General features: G+C 50.6%; 2 protein-coding genes across 2 annotated transcripts in view; both read right to left on the reverse strand.

Moving 5' to 3' along the window:
* Nucleotides 1–575: 575 nt before the first annotated feature.
* Nucleotides 576–2,959, reverse strand: LOC127557543 (methyl-CpG-binding domain protein 2-like). Its single transcript, XM_051990853.1, has 2 exons — nt 2,862–2,959; nt 576–1,817 (listed from the first exon to the last, which is right to left on the reverse strand). Exons 1-2 carry the CDS (start codon nt 2,957–2,959, stop codon nt 1,028–1,030), a joined length of 888 nt encoding a protein of 295 aa, XP_051846813.1. The 3' UTR covers nt 576–1,027.
* Nucleotides 2,960–4,999: 2,040 nt separating this feature from the next.
* Nucleotides 5,000–19,289, reverse strand: part of PLCH2 (phospholipase C eta 2) — a 164,181-nt gene continuing 149,891 nt past the window's right edge. The window contains exons 21-23 of the mRNA XM_051988768.1: nt 19,107–19,186; nt 11,164–11,476; nt 5,000–7,317 (exon numbers count right to left, since the gene is read on the reverse strand). Of these exons, the coding sequence (XP_051844728.1) occupies nt 5,729–7,317; nt 11,164–11,476; nt 19,107–19,186 (1,982 nt within the window). The 3' untranslated portion in view covers nt 5,000–5,728. The remainder of the gene's footprint in view (nt 7,318–11,163; nt 11,477–19,106; nt 19,187–19,289) is intronic.

Below are 19,289 nucleotides of genomic sequence, written 5' to 3' on the forward strand. Positions count from 1 at the left end.
ATTCAGCTCCATTCTCCATGTAATTCAGCTGACTTCTGTCTGAGAGCCTCTGTCTGTTTCTTATATATGAGAGAGAGGGATTGTGGGTTTTTTCCTATAGTGCTCTCTAGTCCTGAGAGCTTCAAGGGAGGTGTGAATTCCCAAAGTTACACAGTTAACTTCGTGAATCTCTCATACTTGTGAATTCCAATGAGTAAAGGTGTGATCGCAAGCATTGTATAATTGCCTTGAGTTAACACTAGGATTCTAACGTCTCCCTTGAGTTATCACCTTGTTTCAAGTAGAGTTAACACTAGGATTCCAACATCTCCCCCTTTCTTTTGATTTAGAACATAGGTGGTCATGACCTCCCTGACTTCTCAAGGAGGTGAGAACCCCAAAAAGGTGATCACGCCTTCCCTGACTGCTCAAAAAATAGGAGTGGAAACACCATAAAAAGAAGGTGGTCACGCGCTCCCTGACATCTCAGGAAGGAAGATGGAAACACCAAAGGAAATAGGAACTCAAATCAGATTAGTGGGTTTCTGAAGGGGCTCACTTGAAACAGATACACATAAATCCATCAATATGGGAGGCATTACACATAATTTATTTAAGCACATAGCAATATAACACAGGCTAGTAGTAATGTAACAAATAACATGAATCAACATGAAAATTTAAGTACTGCAATAGTCTCATCAACAATTTTTCATCCCAAGAAATCCAATGATTCTTGCAATCACATAAAATACATAAGCACATAGTAATACAACACAGGCTAGTAGTAATGTAACAAATAACATGAATCAACCTGAGAATTTACACATGTCCATAAGTCCTAGGACTCAAAATAAAGATCAATTTTTGAATAATAGACATATATATCAAAATATGTCTAAAAATGCATTGATTAATGCTATTAAAAAGCTGTATAAGTGCATGGGTCCAGTTCTTCTTATAAGCAAAACCCAGTGGAAACATTTATGTTCAACTTCTAGGAATTTGCTTTTTGGGGAAAGTCCATGGAAAGTACCTGATCATATTCTCATGCTTCATCTCCATTGTCCATTTGAATATCCATCTCTTCTGTATCAGCAGCTTGTGATAAGATGTCTGCCATAAGTGCCTCTTCCAATTTCTTACGCACCTGTTGTACTCGTTCTTCCTGTTTTCTAATATCTTCATCTGTAACTATAAAGGCTTTGCAAAGGGGTTGAGATGTATTAAGCCAAACAGCAGGGTTTTTTCCCACAGCAAAAGAGATTTGCCCTATTACTGGTGCAGAGCTAGTGTGCAAAGCGCTGGCAACACCCAATAAAAGTGTCTTGTCATTATCATCTGGGCCAACCCCTTGAAGACCTTTTGGAAGTTCCATAGATTTTATAATTTGTCCTTTTACATCTGATGCGCTAAGTCCTTGTAGCCTCTTCTCCCAGAAAAGCTGCCGTGGTTTGTCATTCCTTCGTTTAGGATATGATTTTACTTTATTACTAGGATGGTTCGTGACTTTAGTTACAGGTTGTTTGAAAATCAATGTTGTCTGTCTAATTGGCAATGTCGTATTCAAGTCTGGTTTATCCTTATTTTGACTGAGAGGATCATTCCATAGTGTCTGTTTATTTTTCTGTAATTGACTCATCTTTCCAGTTCCAAAGTCAAAACTGCTAAGGTCAACAATATTTCCCAGGTACCTTGCCAACTGAGGCTTGCTTCTGAACTTCTTACCACTCGGACAGGGCTCTTCTTCTTTAACTCTGGAAGGAGCCTTCTCACGAACAGCTCTGGTTCTTCTTGTAATTCTTGCCCCACGTTCAGGAGTTGGTGTTTTTGTTCTTCTTTAAAATAATAAGAATGGTTCTTTCTGGGGAGAGCAGGTTTCTCGGGGGGTGGTTTTCTGGAGGCAGTCTTAGTATCAGTTAAGAATAATAATCACCCAAAACGCAGCCAGGTGATAAAAGTTCAGATCTTTTACTGCTTCCAGTATAGCCTGGTTAGCTTAGAGGCCTCTCTCCTTGGAGCTTTTGCAGCTTTGTCCTTTGCTTCTGCCTCTGCTTTCTTCAGCCTCCAGAACCAGCACCGAGTTGAATCTGTTCTGCCTCCAAGAGAGGGCTTCTGGCTCTCAATCTCCAGAATGCTCCTCTCCGACCCCAGTCAATGTTCTGAAGTAAAACTCCTCACTCAGAGAGGGCTTCTGGCTCAACTCACTTGATGCTCCAAATTCAGCTCCACTCCCTGTGTAATTCAACTGAATTCTGTCCCAGAGCCTCTGTCTGTTTCTTATATACCAGAGAGAGAGAGGGATTGTGGGATAGAGAGAGAGGGATTATGGGTTTCTTCCCCGAGGGCTCTCTGGCCCTAAGAGCTTCAAGGGAGGTGTGAATTCACAAAGTTACACAGTTAATTTCGTGAATCTCTCATACTTGTAAATCCCAATGAGTAAAGGTGTAAACACAAGCATTATATCAATTACATTGAGTTCACACTAGGATTCTAACATCTCCCTTGAGTTATCACCTTGTTTCAAGTTGAGTTCACACTAGGATTCCAACAGGTCGGGGTGGGGGAGCAGTGATGTGGCCCAGGACACAAATCAGAAAGTCTTGCTTCTCAGGGAGCCCATGGGGGAGGGAGTTCAGGCCTCGGGGATTGATCCCCCACTGGCCTGAGACTCAGCATCCCCTCGACATTCCCACCTCCTTCCTCCGGCTCCTGGCTAGAAAAGCCGGCTCATTTCCTATCCCTCAGAATCAGCACAACTCAGGGCCTGCCCTGAAGAATGGGGTCCTTGGGGAGCCTGGAGGGCGGTTCTGGCTCAGTGACAGGGTAACTTGCTTAATTAGGAGCACACAACAGGCCCGGGCCACAACCAGGACCCAAACCTGAATTTGATGACTCCAGATTCTGGGGCTTTTCTGGGTACAAGGGGCTGAAAGGGTGGGGGCTTCCAGGGCTTTTCCAAGCCCCCTCCCACCAACATCATCTGCAGAATAAAAAAAAAAAGAGGCAGCCCAGGCCAGTGCCCTCACAAAAGAATCCTGTGGGGAAAAGGAAACCCAGAATATCCCCTGATGTCCCCCAGATCTACAGACAGAGGCAGGCTCAGAATCTCGAAACCTCAGCCTTGAGGCAATTCAAGTTCAATCCTAAGCCTATTTATCCAGCACTTCCTCCATCAGTCAGACAGGTACCTTGCTAAACTGGCAATATAAGCCTAAAAAATATGGAAACTCCCTAGTCGCTCTTTTTTAATAATAGCTTTTTATTTTTCAAAAGCCACACAAAGACAATTTTCAACATCCACCCTTGCAAAATGTCGTGTTCCAAATTTTTCTCCCTCCCTCCCCTAGACAGCAAGTAATCCAAAATAGGTTAAACATGTGCAATTCTTCTAAACATATTTCCACATTTATCATGCCCAAGAAAAATCAGATCAAAAAGGGAAAAAAAAAGGAGAAAAAAACGAGCAAACAACAAAAAGTGAAAATACTATGTTGTGATCCACATTCAATTCCCACAGTCCTTTCTCTGGATACAGATGGAAATCCCCTATCCTCAAAGAACTTTTCTGCCAAAGAGAAACAATATTTAGATAGACAAATCCTAAATAAAACACAGGACAGCTAAATACTTGGAGAGCTGTGATGTGGAAGAGGGGTTTCACCTCACCTAATCTGCTTGACCACCTGCCCTCCCTCCCAGAGGACAGAATTAAGTTCGATGAGTACAAGGTGTAAAGCAGCAAATCGAGGCAAATGTTAGAGAAAACTTTCTATAAATGAATGGAGTGGGCTGCTCCTTGAGAGTGGTTGGGCTTCTCCCCAGCCACCACCTCCCCTTGGAGGCCCTTGAGCCGAGGATGGATAACAATTATTTCATAATTTGTAATGTAAATTGCAGACTCCTTCTGACAGGGACTATAGTTTTTGTCTTTGTAGACAAAATTCATTGTCTTGTACATATTTTTCTCCCCACCTAATCAATAATCCAACTTCCCTCTCAGCTGAATCCAGCTCAGCACAACCCATTGGACCCAGACTCCAACATGGTCCAGCCTGGTCTTGAGCCTGACGTCCAGACAATTGAAGTCCTGGGCTGCCAACTGTATCCAGGGCCCGAGGTATGAAATGAGGTCCAATTCACTATTTTAAGATAAACCCAATTTAGAAGGAAAAGACCCTACAATACTAGGAAGCCACAGCTAAGCGGAAGGTGCAGGACATGGTCCTGAGGGGGGACCACCTTGGATCTGTACTTCTACTAATAGAGAACACCTGCAAGTTTCCTGTTTTAAATAATTCTTCTTCCTGTTAGTGCTATGGTTTCTAGGCTGCCAAATGACTTCGAATTCTGTCAACGGCTACATATGGGACGACCATAGTTAGGGAGGTCTATTCAGCACTGAACCCCAAACCACTGAGTTCAGACACTCTTGGCCCAGAGTCTGGCATTTATGGCCAAAGCCCAGTAATGCTCAGTTTCAAATTTGAGCCATTGCCAGCTGCAGGAACTTCAAACTTGGTCCAGAGGAGATCCACCCCCCCTCCCATCTACCCGGGAGCAAATTCAGCTCAGATCAGAGAAGAATCCCACCCAAAGCCAGTCCAGATCGGAGTTCCCAGCCCAGCCAGTCCAGTGCGGGGTCCAAGCTCGGCAGAACAGCCCAGATTAGGACCAAGAGAGAAGGGGTCACCGTTGCCAAAGCCCAGAGCTCAGAGCCCAGCTACAGCTGAAAGAAGTCAGAAACAGAAAGGTTGAATGCATTTTATTGGAGTCATTCAAGAGCTTACAAATAAGTTTTTTAAAATGTTTCCATGTACAGAGAAAATTCTTATACAAATAAAACAAGATGGGTAAAAAGGGGAGTGGGGTGGCCCAGGGAAAGTGATTGCCTTCTCCTGGGACTAGGGTGGGCTGGGAAGCCCTTTCGGTTAACATTTTTCCCACCCAGAAGGGCTGGTAGCTTCATAGCCTCTCTCTCACTGTCCTGAACACACACACACACACACACACACACACACACACACACACACACACACACTACACATACACATGCATGTGTAAGTACATACACATGAAGCTAAAAACAAAGGTTAAAAACGGAGAAGGATCATTTTGGATAACTTTGCTCGTATTCTATATGTGAGTCTAAAAATTTAAATATATATATGTATATAATTTCATTTTAAAACACATGAAAACCCTGGCGTGGCAGTGCAAGCACGGAGGGCTTCCCCTCCATGCGCTATGTACAGCAGCGTTGTGGGGAGCATCCCCCCAGCCCAAACCCTCCACGTATTTGAGCTGGAGGGCGGCTGCCCCCCCCGGGGGGGGGGCAGTGGGAGAGGTCTAGAGCCCCACGTCCTCCCCCCTCCTGCTTTGACTGCAGCATGAGCACCTCCGAGGCCTGGGGAGCTGGCAAATTCTGGGGGTGGGCGAGCCGGGCCGGGCCCCAGGCCAGCCCGGGTTTGGGGAGGGGGAGTGCTAGCATGCGGGATTGCAGCCAGGGGCCGGGGCACGGGGGCTGGGCAGGTTGGACGGAGAAACCGGGGCGGTGGAAACAGAGAAGGCCGAGCCTCGGCTAGGCGGGAGGGACGGGTTCCGGACCCGCCCACTCAGCCCCAGACTGAGCCCAGAGAAGGGCCGAGTGACGGGCGGGCGGGACCCGCGCGAGGAAGAACCCTTCTCGGTCTTTGCAGCTCAAAGCCAAGTGCTTTCTCTCCTTCCCCCCTCCCAAGTTCTGCTGGGCTTAAAGTTTCAAGAGAACGGGGCCTGAGTGCGAATCCTGGAGGAGGTCCGGGGCGAGCTTGGATGGGGGTATCAACCGGGCCAGAGAGTCCACACAGGCCTCTCTGCTCACGGAGCAGGCCCCTTCGGGGTTGCCCCGCTCCTCCAGGGGGCCCTGGACCCCCAGCCCCTGCAGCCGCTGCCTCTCCTGGGCCTGCCGGGCCCTCGTGGCGATGTAGCGCACCCTGCTCTGGCTCCGAGAGGAAGATCGGCGGAGGAAGCCGGGACCCGGGCCGGCTGGGGCCGCGGCGCCCTCATCCTCGTCCTCGTCCTCCGCGGGCCCCAGGCTGGTGGGGGACGTGATGTCCCCGGCCTGCTGGAAGCCCGTCAGCCTCCTCAGCTGCTCCGTCAGCTCGTCCCGGGGTCCGGCCTGAAGCCTGGCCCCCGGGGGCCGCCCCGGCCCGGCGGCGGGAGCCGCGCGGGGGCCGAAGCTGCGGCTGATGCTCCGGTAGGTGCTCTCGAAGCCCGGGGCGAAGTCGTCGGACGTGAGGTCGCCCAAGCTCTTGGACTTGGCCGCAGCCCCGGCGTCTTGAGCTCGGGGCCGCAGGCAGGCCCCCTCTGCCCGGAGGCCCTCCATATACAGGCGGCTCCACGTGGGCCTGCGGCGGAGGGAGGCCAGGGCGTCCTCGGGCCTCCGGGCCAGGGGCCGGGGCTGCAGCTCGTCTGGGGCCGGCGGGAGTGCCATCCCCGCCCTCAGGTTGGGATTGGACTTGCTCTTGGTCACGAGGGGCAGGTCGGAGCCGCCCGAGGCGGCCGAGTGGGGCCAGGGGCTCTGGTGTGCCGCCAGCCCCCCCAGCTTCTCCCGGCTGCCCGCGAGGCTCCCCAGGTTGGGCAGGCTCTTCCTCACCAGGTTGGGCATCGAGAGGTCAATGACGGTGTCGTTGGAGGACATGCTGGAGGAGGAGGACATGCTGTCCCGGTGGCTGCCCGGCTCCAACTTGCTCCAAAGCTGGTCGCTGCCCGTGGCGTCCGAGTAGATGAAGGCCGCGGGGGACTGGCCAGGCGGGGCGCGCCGCACCACCAGGTGGTCAACCACCAGCCCTTCGCTCTTGGCCCTCCTCACCACGGTTGGCCGGGCGACCAGGACCCAAGCTGGGGTCGGGGAGATGCTCAGGGGGACGGAACCCACAGGCCGGCGGGGAGCCGGGGGGTCACCTGTGCGCTCTGCCCGCTGAGCCGCTCCATCCGGCTCCTCCGCACAGGGGGAGGGGTGCGGAAGGAAGGCCTGCCCTGCCGGGGACGTGGGCAGTGCCCTCCGGGACTCCCGTTCTCCGCCCTCAGGCCTTCCTTCAGTGGGGTGGGGCCCCGGAGCTGTTAATCCCCCGGGGCCGTTGGTCCTTGGCCCACCCGGGGAGGGGGAGCTCAGAGGGGTGTCAGAGCCCGAGCCTGCTGAGCCATGGGACCCTCCGTCGGAGTCGCTGATGGGGGCGGGGGGCAGAGGGGGGCAGGGAGCTGGGGATGGTGTTTCCTTGGCAACGAGCGGCTCCTCCGCAATGGTTTCGAGGCTGTACAAAGACGAGACAGATCTCTGGATGGAGAACGGGCGGCCATCTGGAGAGAGAAGGACAGCGTCAGGCCAGTGGGGGAGTGAGAGACGAGAGCGCCCAGGGCCCAGCCCTCCGAGAGGCCCACCCCAGGGGATGAGGGTGGCAACCAAGGCAGAACTCTGGGGAAGGCGGGATTTGGGTGGGGGAGGGTTTGAGGGACCGCAGCCAACACGCGGAGGCTTCCACCCTCCCAGCCCTGCATTGTCCTCTCGGGTCCTCCCTCACCCCTTGCAGCCAAGGTGCGTGTGTTCCCCCCTCCCCCCACCACAAACACACACAATTCAAGCGCGCTCAAAGAGAATCCCATGCGGAACACAAACCCCTCCAGGCTGGGGATTTGGAAACCTTTACAGCCACTTTCCCAAGCCCATCTGCCCAGCATGCTCAGGGCGTATTGAAACCCTGTGGTCAGACATGATATTGGGGGCCAGAACTTTCAAGAGCCTCAAGCCAAACAAGGGCTGCTCGGGTGGGTGGGGAGAGGAAACATCCCGGACAGGGGAGTGGGGAAGAATCTTGGTGAATTACCTTAAAATCTCTCTGTCCTTTCAATTCTTAACTACAGAGGTAGAGGATGCATGTGGGCGGGAAAACCATAATTAGTCGGGAGGGTGAGACAGAAGTGGGAGACTGAGGCAGGATGGGGATGAAGGGGAGTAGGAATCGCAGTGAGGGATTTTATCAAAGCCCCTCCCTGTAGTTGGGAAAGTTTGCCCAACCAGAGCACTGATGAGTAGTTTTTTTTTTTTTTTTTAAGTTTAATAAATATTCCCTATAGTGAAACTGCCAAAAGACCAATTAAATGTAATTGCACGGGCCTTCCCCCCAGTTTCTGGGACGTCCATCTTCAGCAAATTTGGGGTATAAATAATCAGGAGTCCTGGCTTCCATCAGCTCATCATTTTCCAAACTTTGAACATAGAAAGGTCTATTTGATTTGACTCAACAGGATGCCCCGAGCAGCAAAGAAAATGTTGTTAGGTCTGATTTCCCCACTCCTTCTTCCCAGTCAGGGAAGGATGGTGAGGGGTTGGGGATGGGGAAGAGGGGGGGAAATCTCCCAGTCCAGCCGGATTAAAGGAAGCAGTACCGAATGTGCTGTGAATGATGTTGATTCTGCAGGTGAGAGTGAACTCAGTGCCTTTTCCCCTCCTCAATGGGATAAAAAGTCTTTGCCTCCAGGTAATCAAGGGAAGTTTTATCATCTGAAATGCTCCCCCTATACATCATGGTGTTGGTGGCTTTTAGTCTCCCCTCTGCAGGGAGAGGAAGCAGCTCTCAGGGGAAAGAGAAAGTCAGGAACCAGGAATATGATAAACCACAAGAAGAAAGTAGAGGGTGAGGAACACTAAAATGCTGGGTTCTAAGAGTAAGAGTTGATGGAACCAGAGTAGCAAGGAGAGGGAATCTGGGATTGTTCCCAGGGAATTTGAGGAAGGGGAGGAGAACCCCAACTCTCCACCTCTTGATCCAGCTCCTCCTCAATTATTCTATCCCACATTTGTGAACAATCCTAGAAGCCCTCAACTCCACGGATGTCCGTGGCTGGTGGAACTTTGGGAATGTGTCCCCACCTCTACCAATGCAAGGTCCAATCGACAATGGGGGGAGGGAGGGTGAGAACACAACAGCTGTCTTTAGATAGTCGAAGGAGCATCATACCCAAGAGGAATTATATTCAGTCTGCTTGGCCCAGAGAGGAAAATTTAAATTTATGGGGAAAGGGTATAGGGAGACATATTTCTATTCCTATTGGAAAGATATTTCCACCAATCATAGTTCTCTGAACTTTATACAGCCAGCCTGGGTGGGGGAGGGGGGAAGTGAGCTGGAACACCCATGGAAAGAGAGACTGATCGGATCATCAAATCCATCACTTTTCTACAGCAAAACAAGATTTACAAATTGTCAGTATTGTCACTCCTCCTTTTACAGAAGGGGAACTGAGGCTCTGTGAGACATGTTTCATTCAAGCTCCCACAAGTATCCTACAGCAAGGCCATGGTAGAGGACATTCCTCTGGGTGGGAGGTTGAAGTAGACCACCATTTTCTAAAGTGATGGCCATTTTTTCTTTTCCTAGCAAATTTAAACAAAGACAGTTCAGATGCTTTTAAAAATGAATGTCTTGTTTAACATATATTGAATTACTTGCTGTCTAGGAGAGGGGGTGAGGAGAAGGGAGGGAGAAAAATTTGGAACACCAGGTTTTGCAAGGGTGAACGTTGAAAATTATCTGTGCGTGGATTTTGATGCAAAATAAAAAGCTATGATTAAAAAACCCTGCAAATCTGCAGAGGAAATACATTCTTATGTTTTGAGGTTTTTCTTTCCCATTTCAATGTAAAAAAAAATTTTTTTTAATTCTAAGAACTCTGTGGGTGGCAAGACAGCTCCAGTCACAAAGTCCTGGATCCCGAGAGGAAGAGAAAGTAAAGTTCATTCAAGTTGTTGCCTCGAATGCCATGAATTCTGAAAAATCTAAGCCCAAAGAGCCAAGATGCCTTATTTTATTAAAGCTCTTCAATTTGATAACTTTCATTAATAGAGAGTATTTTCTTCCTGAACCCTCCGCCTAGAAATGGGGGTCAGTGACCCAGAAGAGAGCCTCATTTACAACTCTCAATTATTCCAGATTTCCCTTGGGGCCTGACTTTTCAAGAAAACAGAAAGGAAGTCTTTGAGGGTGGAGCCCTAAAATGCGGAAGGTCCAAAGGAGACAATCTTGAAGAGAGGGTCCCAAGGAAGGAACTTGAAAGGGAGAGAAATGGAGCCCTGTGACCATCCCGCCCCTATCTCAGGGCTCTGGTTGGTCAATACTACATTAAAGTGATTCCACGTGGGTTTCCACAGGAGGATGACAATGATCTCAAAGAGCAGGATGGCTTATGGGGAGGACTAAAGACTAGGGGCAGAGGTAGGGAGCCTAATTAAGCAAAACCAAAACCAACTTGGTACAGAAACACACTGAAAAAGAAAAGGGCCCCCCCCCCCAATCCCGAAGAAGCCACACGGAAACGTCTTCACTACCCCCCAGGCCATGCTGAGGGGGATTGGGGAGTGATGGAGACGGACACAGTGGGGAGGAGGGGAGCGCTTTGTACGGACCAGTAAGGGGGAAGAAAATCTAGTCTTACCAGTAAAGAATAGAGAGGATTTACTCCGAATCTCCTCCAATTTTTGAACAAACAAAGCATTCATTTCCCTCTGCAAGGTGCCCACGGATCTGCGGGCATTGTCAGGACCCCTGAGGCTCTCCAGGCTGCTGGAGTCACAGGGCGCGGAGCCACTGGCGGCAGTAACCAGGTTCACAGCGCTCCCGTATTTCCCTCCCGGCCACCTGGCCCCGAGGCATTTAGACAAACGTCTGCTCTTCCTTCCCACGCCTAGGGGCTGGGCATCGTCCTGGGGGGCCGGGGCAGCTCCGCGGCCGCCGTTGCTGTTGCTGCTGTTGTTGTTGCTGCCGCCCCCGGGGCCGGGAGGGAGATAGTCCTGCCGGGCTCGGGGCTGCTCGCTGATGCCCCAGGGTCCGAGTCCCAGCCTCCCGGCTCCTTCCAGCGCCCCGCTACACTGCTCGGGCTGGGGAGCCTCCCTGCCGCCGGGCCCCGGGCAGGGCTGGCAGCCGCTCCACTGGCCCTCGACCTCGGGCCCCTCGCAGGTGCCAATCATGCATTTCATGCAGCTGGCCGCCATGCCGGCAGGCCCGGCCCCGTCGGGGGTCCCCGGCCTCTCACCTGGGGAGCCAAGGCCCAGGTTTTGGAACCTCTCTGCCCGTCGGGTGGGCTCGCTCAAGGTCAGGCCCTCGGCCGGGCGGCTCTGGCTCGTCCCTGTCCCAGGACCCTGGGCCTTACCTTTGGGCCCTCGGCCTGGCCCCTCACCGAGGGCTCCGGGGACCAGGGCCGCGCTCTCCGGCTCCGAGTCAAAGCGAGGCTGGGAGGTGTCCTCGCCGGCCGCCTCCGAGCCGTGCTCTTTGGTGTCCATGGTGAGTTCGGGAAAGCCCTTTTTGTTCTTCTTCTGGCTCTTGGTGGGCGCGCTAGCCGTGCGCCTCAGGAGCTGCCCGCTAATGGAGGGTCTGTTGTGGAACTGCCCAGCAGCATGACTGTCCAGGGACGCCTGCTTTGGATTTCTGAGAAACAGGCCTTTTAAGCCCAAAGCCTGTTTGACCTGCAAAAGAGAGCACCTCACATAATACACAGCTGCCACGGGGCCCTTTCCCATCCTCCTACCTCATCCCACTTCTGGGGGCGTGGAGGAGAGGAAGGAGGAAGGAAGGAGGAGGAAGGAGATTCCCCAACCCCTACGGAAGCCAACAGCTCAGCTGGATCTACTTTGGCCAGGTTGGGGGGGGGGATGGAAGGATCAGTTGGTAGCCGACCCCCTTGGGAAGCTGGGAGGCTAGGAGGGATGTCTCCTGGTGCTTGCCCTTCTGAAATTCAGGGGAGAATGTGGAAGAGTCTATCTCCCCAGCTCCCACAAAGTTTAGAGCTAGGGAGAGAGCACAGTCAGGCAGAAAAGCCTTTAGGGCCCCCTCCACCCCACCCCCTATTCCATGATCTAGGAATGGAAGGATGACCCTCCCCATCCCCACTCAGAGTCCCCATGCTAGGAATGGGTAAACATCTCTCCGGGAAAGCCTCTCTATGAATATGGGGGCAAAGCAAAAGCAAGGGCATTGGGTTCTACAGGATGGTCCCTCTAAAAACCATCTGGGCTGGACACGGGACTCCTCCCTATGAGGAAGCCACGGACAATCAGGGGTTCATGTGGCCAGCAAAAAGCCCTGCACTGGGGCTCAGACTATCGTGCCCTCCTCACCCTGCTTCCCATTCTTGACTAATGCCCTCAGATTTTGCCCCCCACCTTTCACTCCAGTTTCACCCCAGGCCACATGTCCTCTGGAGGGAATCCTAGGGGAACTACCATGGCTATGAGGTCATAGCAAAAGGTGAGCATGGATTGAATTTACCCAGTGTCACCAAAATTCATCAGGAACATCGGTTCAGAAAGATGGGCAAGGGGGAGAAGGGCAGGGGCCACAGAGGTCAATGGCATGACCTTGCAGCTTGCCTGTCCCCCTCAGCCACTCCCCATTGCCGACCCATGAGGAAAACAAGCAAGTTCCTCTGGTCAGACCCAGACCAGGTGCTAGGGGGCTTCGTCAAAATGGGGCTGAGCTCGTGGTTTGGAGAGAGAAAAAAACATCAGTCATGTTCAAGGCCGTGGACAACCCGCTGAATAGATCTATGCAGAACTACAGCATTCCTAAAAACATTCCATGTGTACTTGCCAGCCCTGGAAACTGCAAGTGATGCAGGGTGGGTGGGGGAAGAGTTTTTCCTTTTTTCTGTTTTGTTTTGTTTTTTAATTGGCAAGAGGGAAAGATCCCAGAGAAGGATGGAGGAAGCAGGAGACATCTCCTCTTAGGCCGTTACTCTCCAGATCCTAGTGTACTCGATTGGCTTTAACATGGCAAATTCAGTTTATTAGGATCATTAGAGTTGGACCATCCATTCTGTAGAGGAGGAGCTGGGGGTCCAGAGATAAAGGGAAATAATCTGAAGGCTGAAGGTGGATTCATCCAGACTTAGAGATGTATGGAAGGCAGGGGCCAGAAGAAACTTTAAGGGACAGATAATCCCTCCATCCCCCTTTTATAGATAAGAATAAGGAGGTCCAACAACCATAGTGACGTTGGACCTCCTTGTTCTTATCTAGGATGAGAACTGAGGGTTCCTAATGTTCTTACTCTACTTCCATAGAGATGTTTGCAGCCTCCAATTCCTAGAGCTAACTTGGGATTCCCAGAAAGATGAGCTCAGTCTATTTAAAAAAAAAATTTAGAAAATGTTTCCCAGGAGAGGAGCTGGACCAGATGGCTTCTTGGTCACCTTTGACTGGCTGAGTCCTAGGGGTCAATAGGGAGCTGTCCAGTGTACATGGCAGAGAAGAAGGACTAGGTTTCATCCATGGAGACCCCTGAGAGCCAAACCTCCCACCAATGCTCCAGCTCCCTCCTCCATCTCTTCTTTCCTCCTCCTGCCAAGCCTAACAAGGCTTAGGGCCAGGTATGGATTGCTCATTGCAGCCATCAGCCAGGGCCCACGGCCACCCAGCCCACAAAGACTGGTGCTCTAGACCATATTGGAAGGGCCAAAAGCCTAGTGGGCAGCATCAGCTTGGAGACGTTCCAGAGAGGTTGGCAAGTACCCAGATTTACTGCTAGACGAGAATAACCAGGATCTTTAGCAAATGCTTGCAAAGTTCAGACAGAAGAAGTTCAGAGTTCACACTCTCACTCGGTCACACACACACACAACTCCCATCACAGACAAAAACATCCATAATCCCTCCCCACTCCCCCACCCTGCCCCAGGATGGGATGGTGGGTGTGGCCAGGACCCCTGGGAGAGCTGGCTCCCAGGAAGGGCATCCTGGAGGCAAGGAGAGCAAGGAGCCATCATCCTTGAATCAGCTGGCTGATTCAAGATCCCAAATCCAGTGCAAATTTGGTGAGAGGTCATAGGACAGTCATTTAGAAGAAGATCCAGAATGTTAACTTTGAACTTGGCAGAAACATTCCACTGCCACCCCCATTCCCAGGTAGAGGGAAGTCAGGGGAGGGGCCTTTACCAAAGTAGCCCCAGGAGTTTATTCCCATTGGTTTGAATGGAAGAGCCAATTGGGGTGAATGACTTGGACTGTGGGGATCCAGGGAGAAGGTTTGAATAATTTTTTTTCAGTTAAAGAAGAAAAGAGAAAGTGTGTGTGTCTATGTGTATGTGTCTGTGTGGATGTGTGAGAGCCAGACAGTGAGACAGAGTAAGACAGAAACAGAGAGGAGAGACAGAGAAACAAAAAGAGTTACAGACAGACAGAGAGAGGAGGAGAGAGAAGGGGAAGAGAGACACACATACACAGAGAGACAGAGTCAGAAACAGAGACACAGAAAGCCAGCGACAAAGACAGAGACAGAGAAACAGAGACTCAGAGAGAGATAGAGAGACAAAGAGAGACAGAATAAGACAGAGAGGCGATAGAGAAACAGAAAGTCAGAGAGAGAGAAAGACAGAGAGACAGAGACAGAGTCCAAGAGAGATTCAGACACAGAGAGAAACAGACAGAGATAAAAGCAGAGACAGGCATAAAGGAAAGGAGAGACAGAGGAGAGAGAGAGAGAGAGAGAGAGAGAGAGAGAGAGAGAGAGAGAGAGAGAGAGAGAAAGATAAAGGAGGAGGAGAGAAAAGGAATCAGGAGAGACTGAGAACTACAGAGAGAAAGGAGAAAAGAAGAAAGGAAAAAGAGGGATAGAAAAGAGATGGAGATATATAGAGAAGAAAGAACTAGAGAGAAAAAGAGAAAGAAAGACTGAAAAAAGAGGAGAAATAGGAGATGTAAGGGAGAGAAGAGATAATGATAAGGAGAGGGAGAAAAAAGAAGAAAGGGGAAGAAGAGAGGAAGAAAAAGGGATGCAAGAGGGAAAAGGGAAAGAGGTAAGAGGAAGGTGAAAGGAGGGACAAGAGCGTACTGGGAGCCCTCGGGGCCCCCCATCCTGGACCTGCTTCATAAATGCTGGTTTTCGGGCTCCGGATGGCCCCACCATATCAAGGAGGAATGTCACAATCCATGAGCTGGAGTTTCAGAAATGTCAATGAGGAGGCGAGGGGGGAGGTGGCTAGCCTGAGAGCATGCAGGCGGCCGCGGCGTCACTACACCTTCCTGAGACAGGTCGGGGGGTACCTTCAAGGCTCCTAACCATTCTCTGCTCCTAAAAGGAGACTTTGGACGCAGAGAAGCCCACTGTAATACCAAACAGACAGAGTAAAGGCAAATCAGACAGCAACAACATTGGGGGACAAGGGGAGTCGGTCAGCACACCCGGAAAGAGCCCCACCACACAGAGAAACCACAGGGGGGACAGGGCAGGGGAGGGGGACAGAAGCCACAACGAATGTGAGCCTGGAGCTGGTGAGGTGCAATGAGAGAGGCAGGGCCAGGGCCTGTCCCACCCATGGATGGAGCCCTGGACTTTTGAGCCGGAAGGAACCTTCCCCATCATCCCGTCTAGCCCTTTTTACTTTGTGGAGGTGGATACCAAGTTCTGAGAAACCAAGTGACCTGTGTATAGTCACTGTCATCTGAGATGGCATTGGAACCCAGCTCTCTCTGATGTAATTGCACCCAGCCCAGCCGCCGCCCTCCTAGGAGAGGTTCCACAGCTGTCCAGATGGGTGTCCCAATGACTCTGGCCATCACTCCTGAAGGCAGGGTGCTGAGGGAGGTCACCCTGGGAACTCAAGGGGTCATACACACCCCTAGAGACCCGGAGCCCAGCTCATGGGGGCTGAAGAGCTGGGGAAGGGCTCAGGCTGAGTCTGAGGAAGTGCCCCCTCACCTAAAACTCCAGACACCCCCTAAAACTCGCCACCCTTCTGTTCTAATCTACTTTTGTTGGAGTTTTTTCCTCTATCACCCACTCTTCCCTCCCTCTCACTGCATCTCTCTGAGGCTGGGATGGGAGACAGAGAGTGACAAGAAGACAGACTAGGAGAGAAGCTGAGGGAGGGAGAGGAAGGGCCTCAGGGGAACTGAGATAGTGCCTCAGAGATGGGAGAGGGGAAGGGAGGGGTTGGGAGAATGCAAAAGGGGACAGCAGACTGAATTAAGGGGGGGGGAGGAGAAGTCCCATCCAGACATCCCCTCCCTCTTCCCTTCCCCCTGCCCCTGAAAATCAAAATAGTCCCCAACTCAGCCTTGGGTGGGGCTCGAGGAAAGGCAAGAAGGAAGGGACTGTTGGGGGACCTCCCACAGGTGAGGTCAGGGGATGGGCAAGCAGGCAAGGTCTTCAGGAAGAGGTGGGGAGAAGGATACTGTTAGAACCATGGGGAAAGGAGGCAGAGAGAAGGGGAGAAGGAGGGAAGGAGAAAAAGAGGGAGAGAAATGGAAGGAAAAGAAGAGGAATAGAAAGGGGAGGGGAGGGAAGGGGAAGGAATGTTGGGGCCTTGAGGGAAGGGAAAAAGAAGGAAGAGAAGGGGGATAAAAGGGAGAAGGAAGAGAAGAGAAATAGAAAGGGAGAAAGAGGGAAGGAAGGAAAGGAGGGAAGAGAAGAGGGATATAAAGGGAAGGGAGTGAATGTTGGGGCCTTTTGGGAGGGGAAGAAGAAGGAAGAGAAGAAGTATAAAAGGATGAGGAAAGGAAAAGTGAGGGAAGAAGGAAGAGAAGAGAAATAGAAAGGGAGAAAGAGGGAAGGAGGGAAGAGTAAGGAAGAGAAGAGGAATAGAAAGGGAGAGGAAGGGAAGGAAGGAAGAGCAAGGGAGAGAAGAGGGATAGAAAGGGAAAGGGAGGGAAGGTTAGGGCCTTGAGGGAAGGAAAGAAAGAGGGAGAGAAGAAGAAGGAAGAGAAGAGGATTGGAAAGGGAAAGGGAGGAAGATTGGAGCCTTTAGAGAAAGAAAAAGAAAAAGATAAAGATAAGAAAAAAGGAAAGAAGGAGAAAAGGGGAAGGAAAGATGAAGGGAATGTCAGGTTTATGAAAGAAGGAAGGGAAGGAAGGGGAGATAGAGAAAAAGAGTAGGAAGAGGAAGGAAGTATATAGGGAAGGAAGAAAGGAAGGAAGAGGAAAGAAGGTAAGATGAGAGAGAAGAAAAGGAAGAGGATGAAAGAAGGGCAGATGAAGGCCTTGATTGGGTCAAGAAGAAGTCAAACTGACAAATCCATCTTATTCTTTATTCCAGAACCCAGAAGCTGCTGAATCTGCTGTATTTGGGATCAGAGAATGGTCTTCAACAAGACACTCAGCACGTTAAACTTCCCTGGTTCCCAGGGTGCTGCTGGGTGTCCGGTGAATGAGCCATGCTGAGCTGGGTCTCGGCAGCAGATTTGTTCTCAGCCATCCTGCTCGACCCTCTGATGGAGATGGCAGATATTTCTACTAGGATCACAATCTAGGCCAAGGGCAGTGATCTCTTTAGCTAAGCAGGGCTTAGAAGGCCTTATGATAAGCCTTCTAGAGAAAGGAAAAGATGAATGAGCAAGGAAAGGAGAAATGAAGAGAAAGGGGAGGGAGGAAGACAACAAGAGACCTCAAAAAATAGATAGGCTTGGGATGGGGAAGGAGACAGGACGTACCTCAGGGACACACTCCCTTAGGTTAGAAACTATTCAGTCTAAAGTCTGGTGAGTCTAATAACAACTTGTTCATGTAAACTGTAAATAAATGGGCACCCATGGGAATGAGACCATAAAAAAGGGGATCTATCACCTCCTCCCCAAGTGCCTGGGGCCTGAAGTCCATTTTTTCCACATTTCCTATGTAATCTTTGGAAAGTTATTGCCTTCTGCATAGCCTGACTTTGTTATATATGTTGTATATAGAATTCAGGAATGTCAGAACATATCAGACATAGAACAACAGAGTTAGACGAAGCCTTAGAACACAGAATTTTAAGTTCAGCTAGAGATCTTAGGGCATAGAATGTCAGCTCTCAGAAGGGCCTTTTGGTCAACAGTCATCAGGGAAGGACATACTCATTTATGTCTTGAATGTACAAAATTACGGGCATTAAAATGTGAGCTCTTTGAGGACAGAAATGTCCTCATTTTTAATATCACCAGCACTTAGCTTAAACAAGTGCCTGGTCCATTGAAGGTGCTGAATACAATCTAGCTGACTGATTGTCTAACTGACCTTAGAACAACAGCATGTTAGAGTTTGGAGGGGATCCTTGAATGTAGAATTCTGGAGCTGGGATGGAGCTCAGAGGAAGTGTAACTAACCTTCAGTTTATGACTAAGGAGAGAGAAGGGAAGGACCTCTCCCACTGTTCCACAATCAGATCTGATTCCTGGTATGGGGTCAGCCTCTCCTTCCCCTAGAGCTTGCACAAGTGTGAGAAATCTCACACAAAAGGAGACACAAGAGAATCTCTCTGCCTCAGATGTTCTGACCTGACTGTGACAATATCGCTCCTGAGTCGGAGAGGATTCTTTGTCTCTCAGATGTCTCCCTTGACATGTGACTCTCTTACCCTCTTAACTTAGGGTCTGGGCTAAGAATGGGCGGCCCAAGGGGTCTCCTATTCAGATAGCTGACAGTAGGGGGGCATGGATAACCCTAGAGGGGATCCTGCTTCAGAGGGAGCAGAGAAGGGATGGGGTCAATGTTTTAGCTTTATTTAGTCCAGCTTCCCAAAACTGGAGTGTGGGTAGCCCCCCAACTTTTTGTGTACAATTAGGTGGAGGGGAGACATGGTACAGGGATGGATTTACTCCATCTCCTCCCATTAAGGAAGAAAGAGGAGCTGGGAATCTGAGAATCTTTAGGATGGTCCACAGGATTCACTGGGTCCTTGAGCTGGCCAGGTGGCAGCACCATCTCAGCTCCATTTTGAATATCACAGGGGAGAAGCATTTACTCTACATATCTCATATGCACATATTTATTTGCTTCCCCCACTGGAATATGGATTCCTTGCTGGCAGGGCCTGTTTCTGCCTTTCTTTGAATCCCTAGTGCTTAGCATAGTGACTGGCACACAGTAGGGTGCCTCAAAAATGGCAGCTGACTGACCCTCTGACCAGGTTGCAGCTCGTTATCGCAACCTCCGCCTGGGGACCTGCCTACTTGAGAACCAGGATGTCCCAGGGAAGAATCCAAGTCTAGCAATGTGGGTCAGTCCTCCCTCTCCCTCCAACCTTGGGTGGGCTCCACTGGGAAGAAAGACCAATATCTTCATGTCAGTCACAGCCCAGATCCCAATGAGATTTTTAAAAGAACCTCCATAGTGGCCAAAGGTACTTACCTTACCCGAGATGTCATTGATAGCTACGTGAACAAAGATGGAGGCCTCTTCCATCCCTTCCAGGTAGACGTGTCGATAACCTAAAGCAAAGGTCATGAAAGTAGAAGGTGTCATTGATAGCTATGAGAACAAAGATGGAGACCATTTCCATCTGTTCCAGGTCGACATGTTGATAACTTAAAA

This window comes from Antechinus flavipes, chromosome 3, assembly GCF_016432865.1.
Source record: "Antechinus flavipes isolate AdamAnt ecotype Samford, QLD, Australia chromosome 3, AdamAnt_v2, whole genome shotgun sequence".
NCBI lineage: Eukaryota > Metazoa > Chordata > Mammalia > Dasyuromorphia > Dasyuridae > Antechinus > Antechinus flavipes.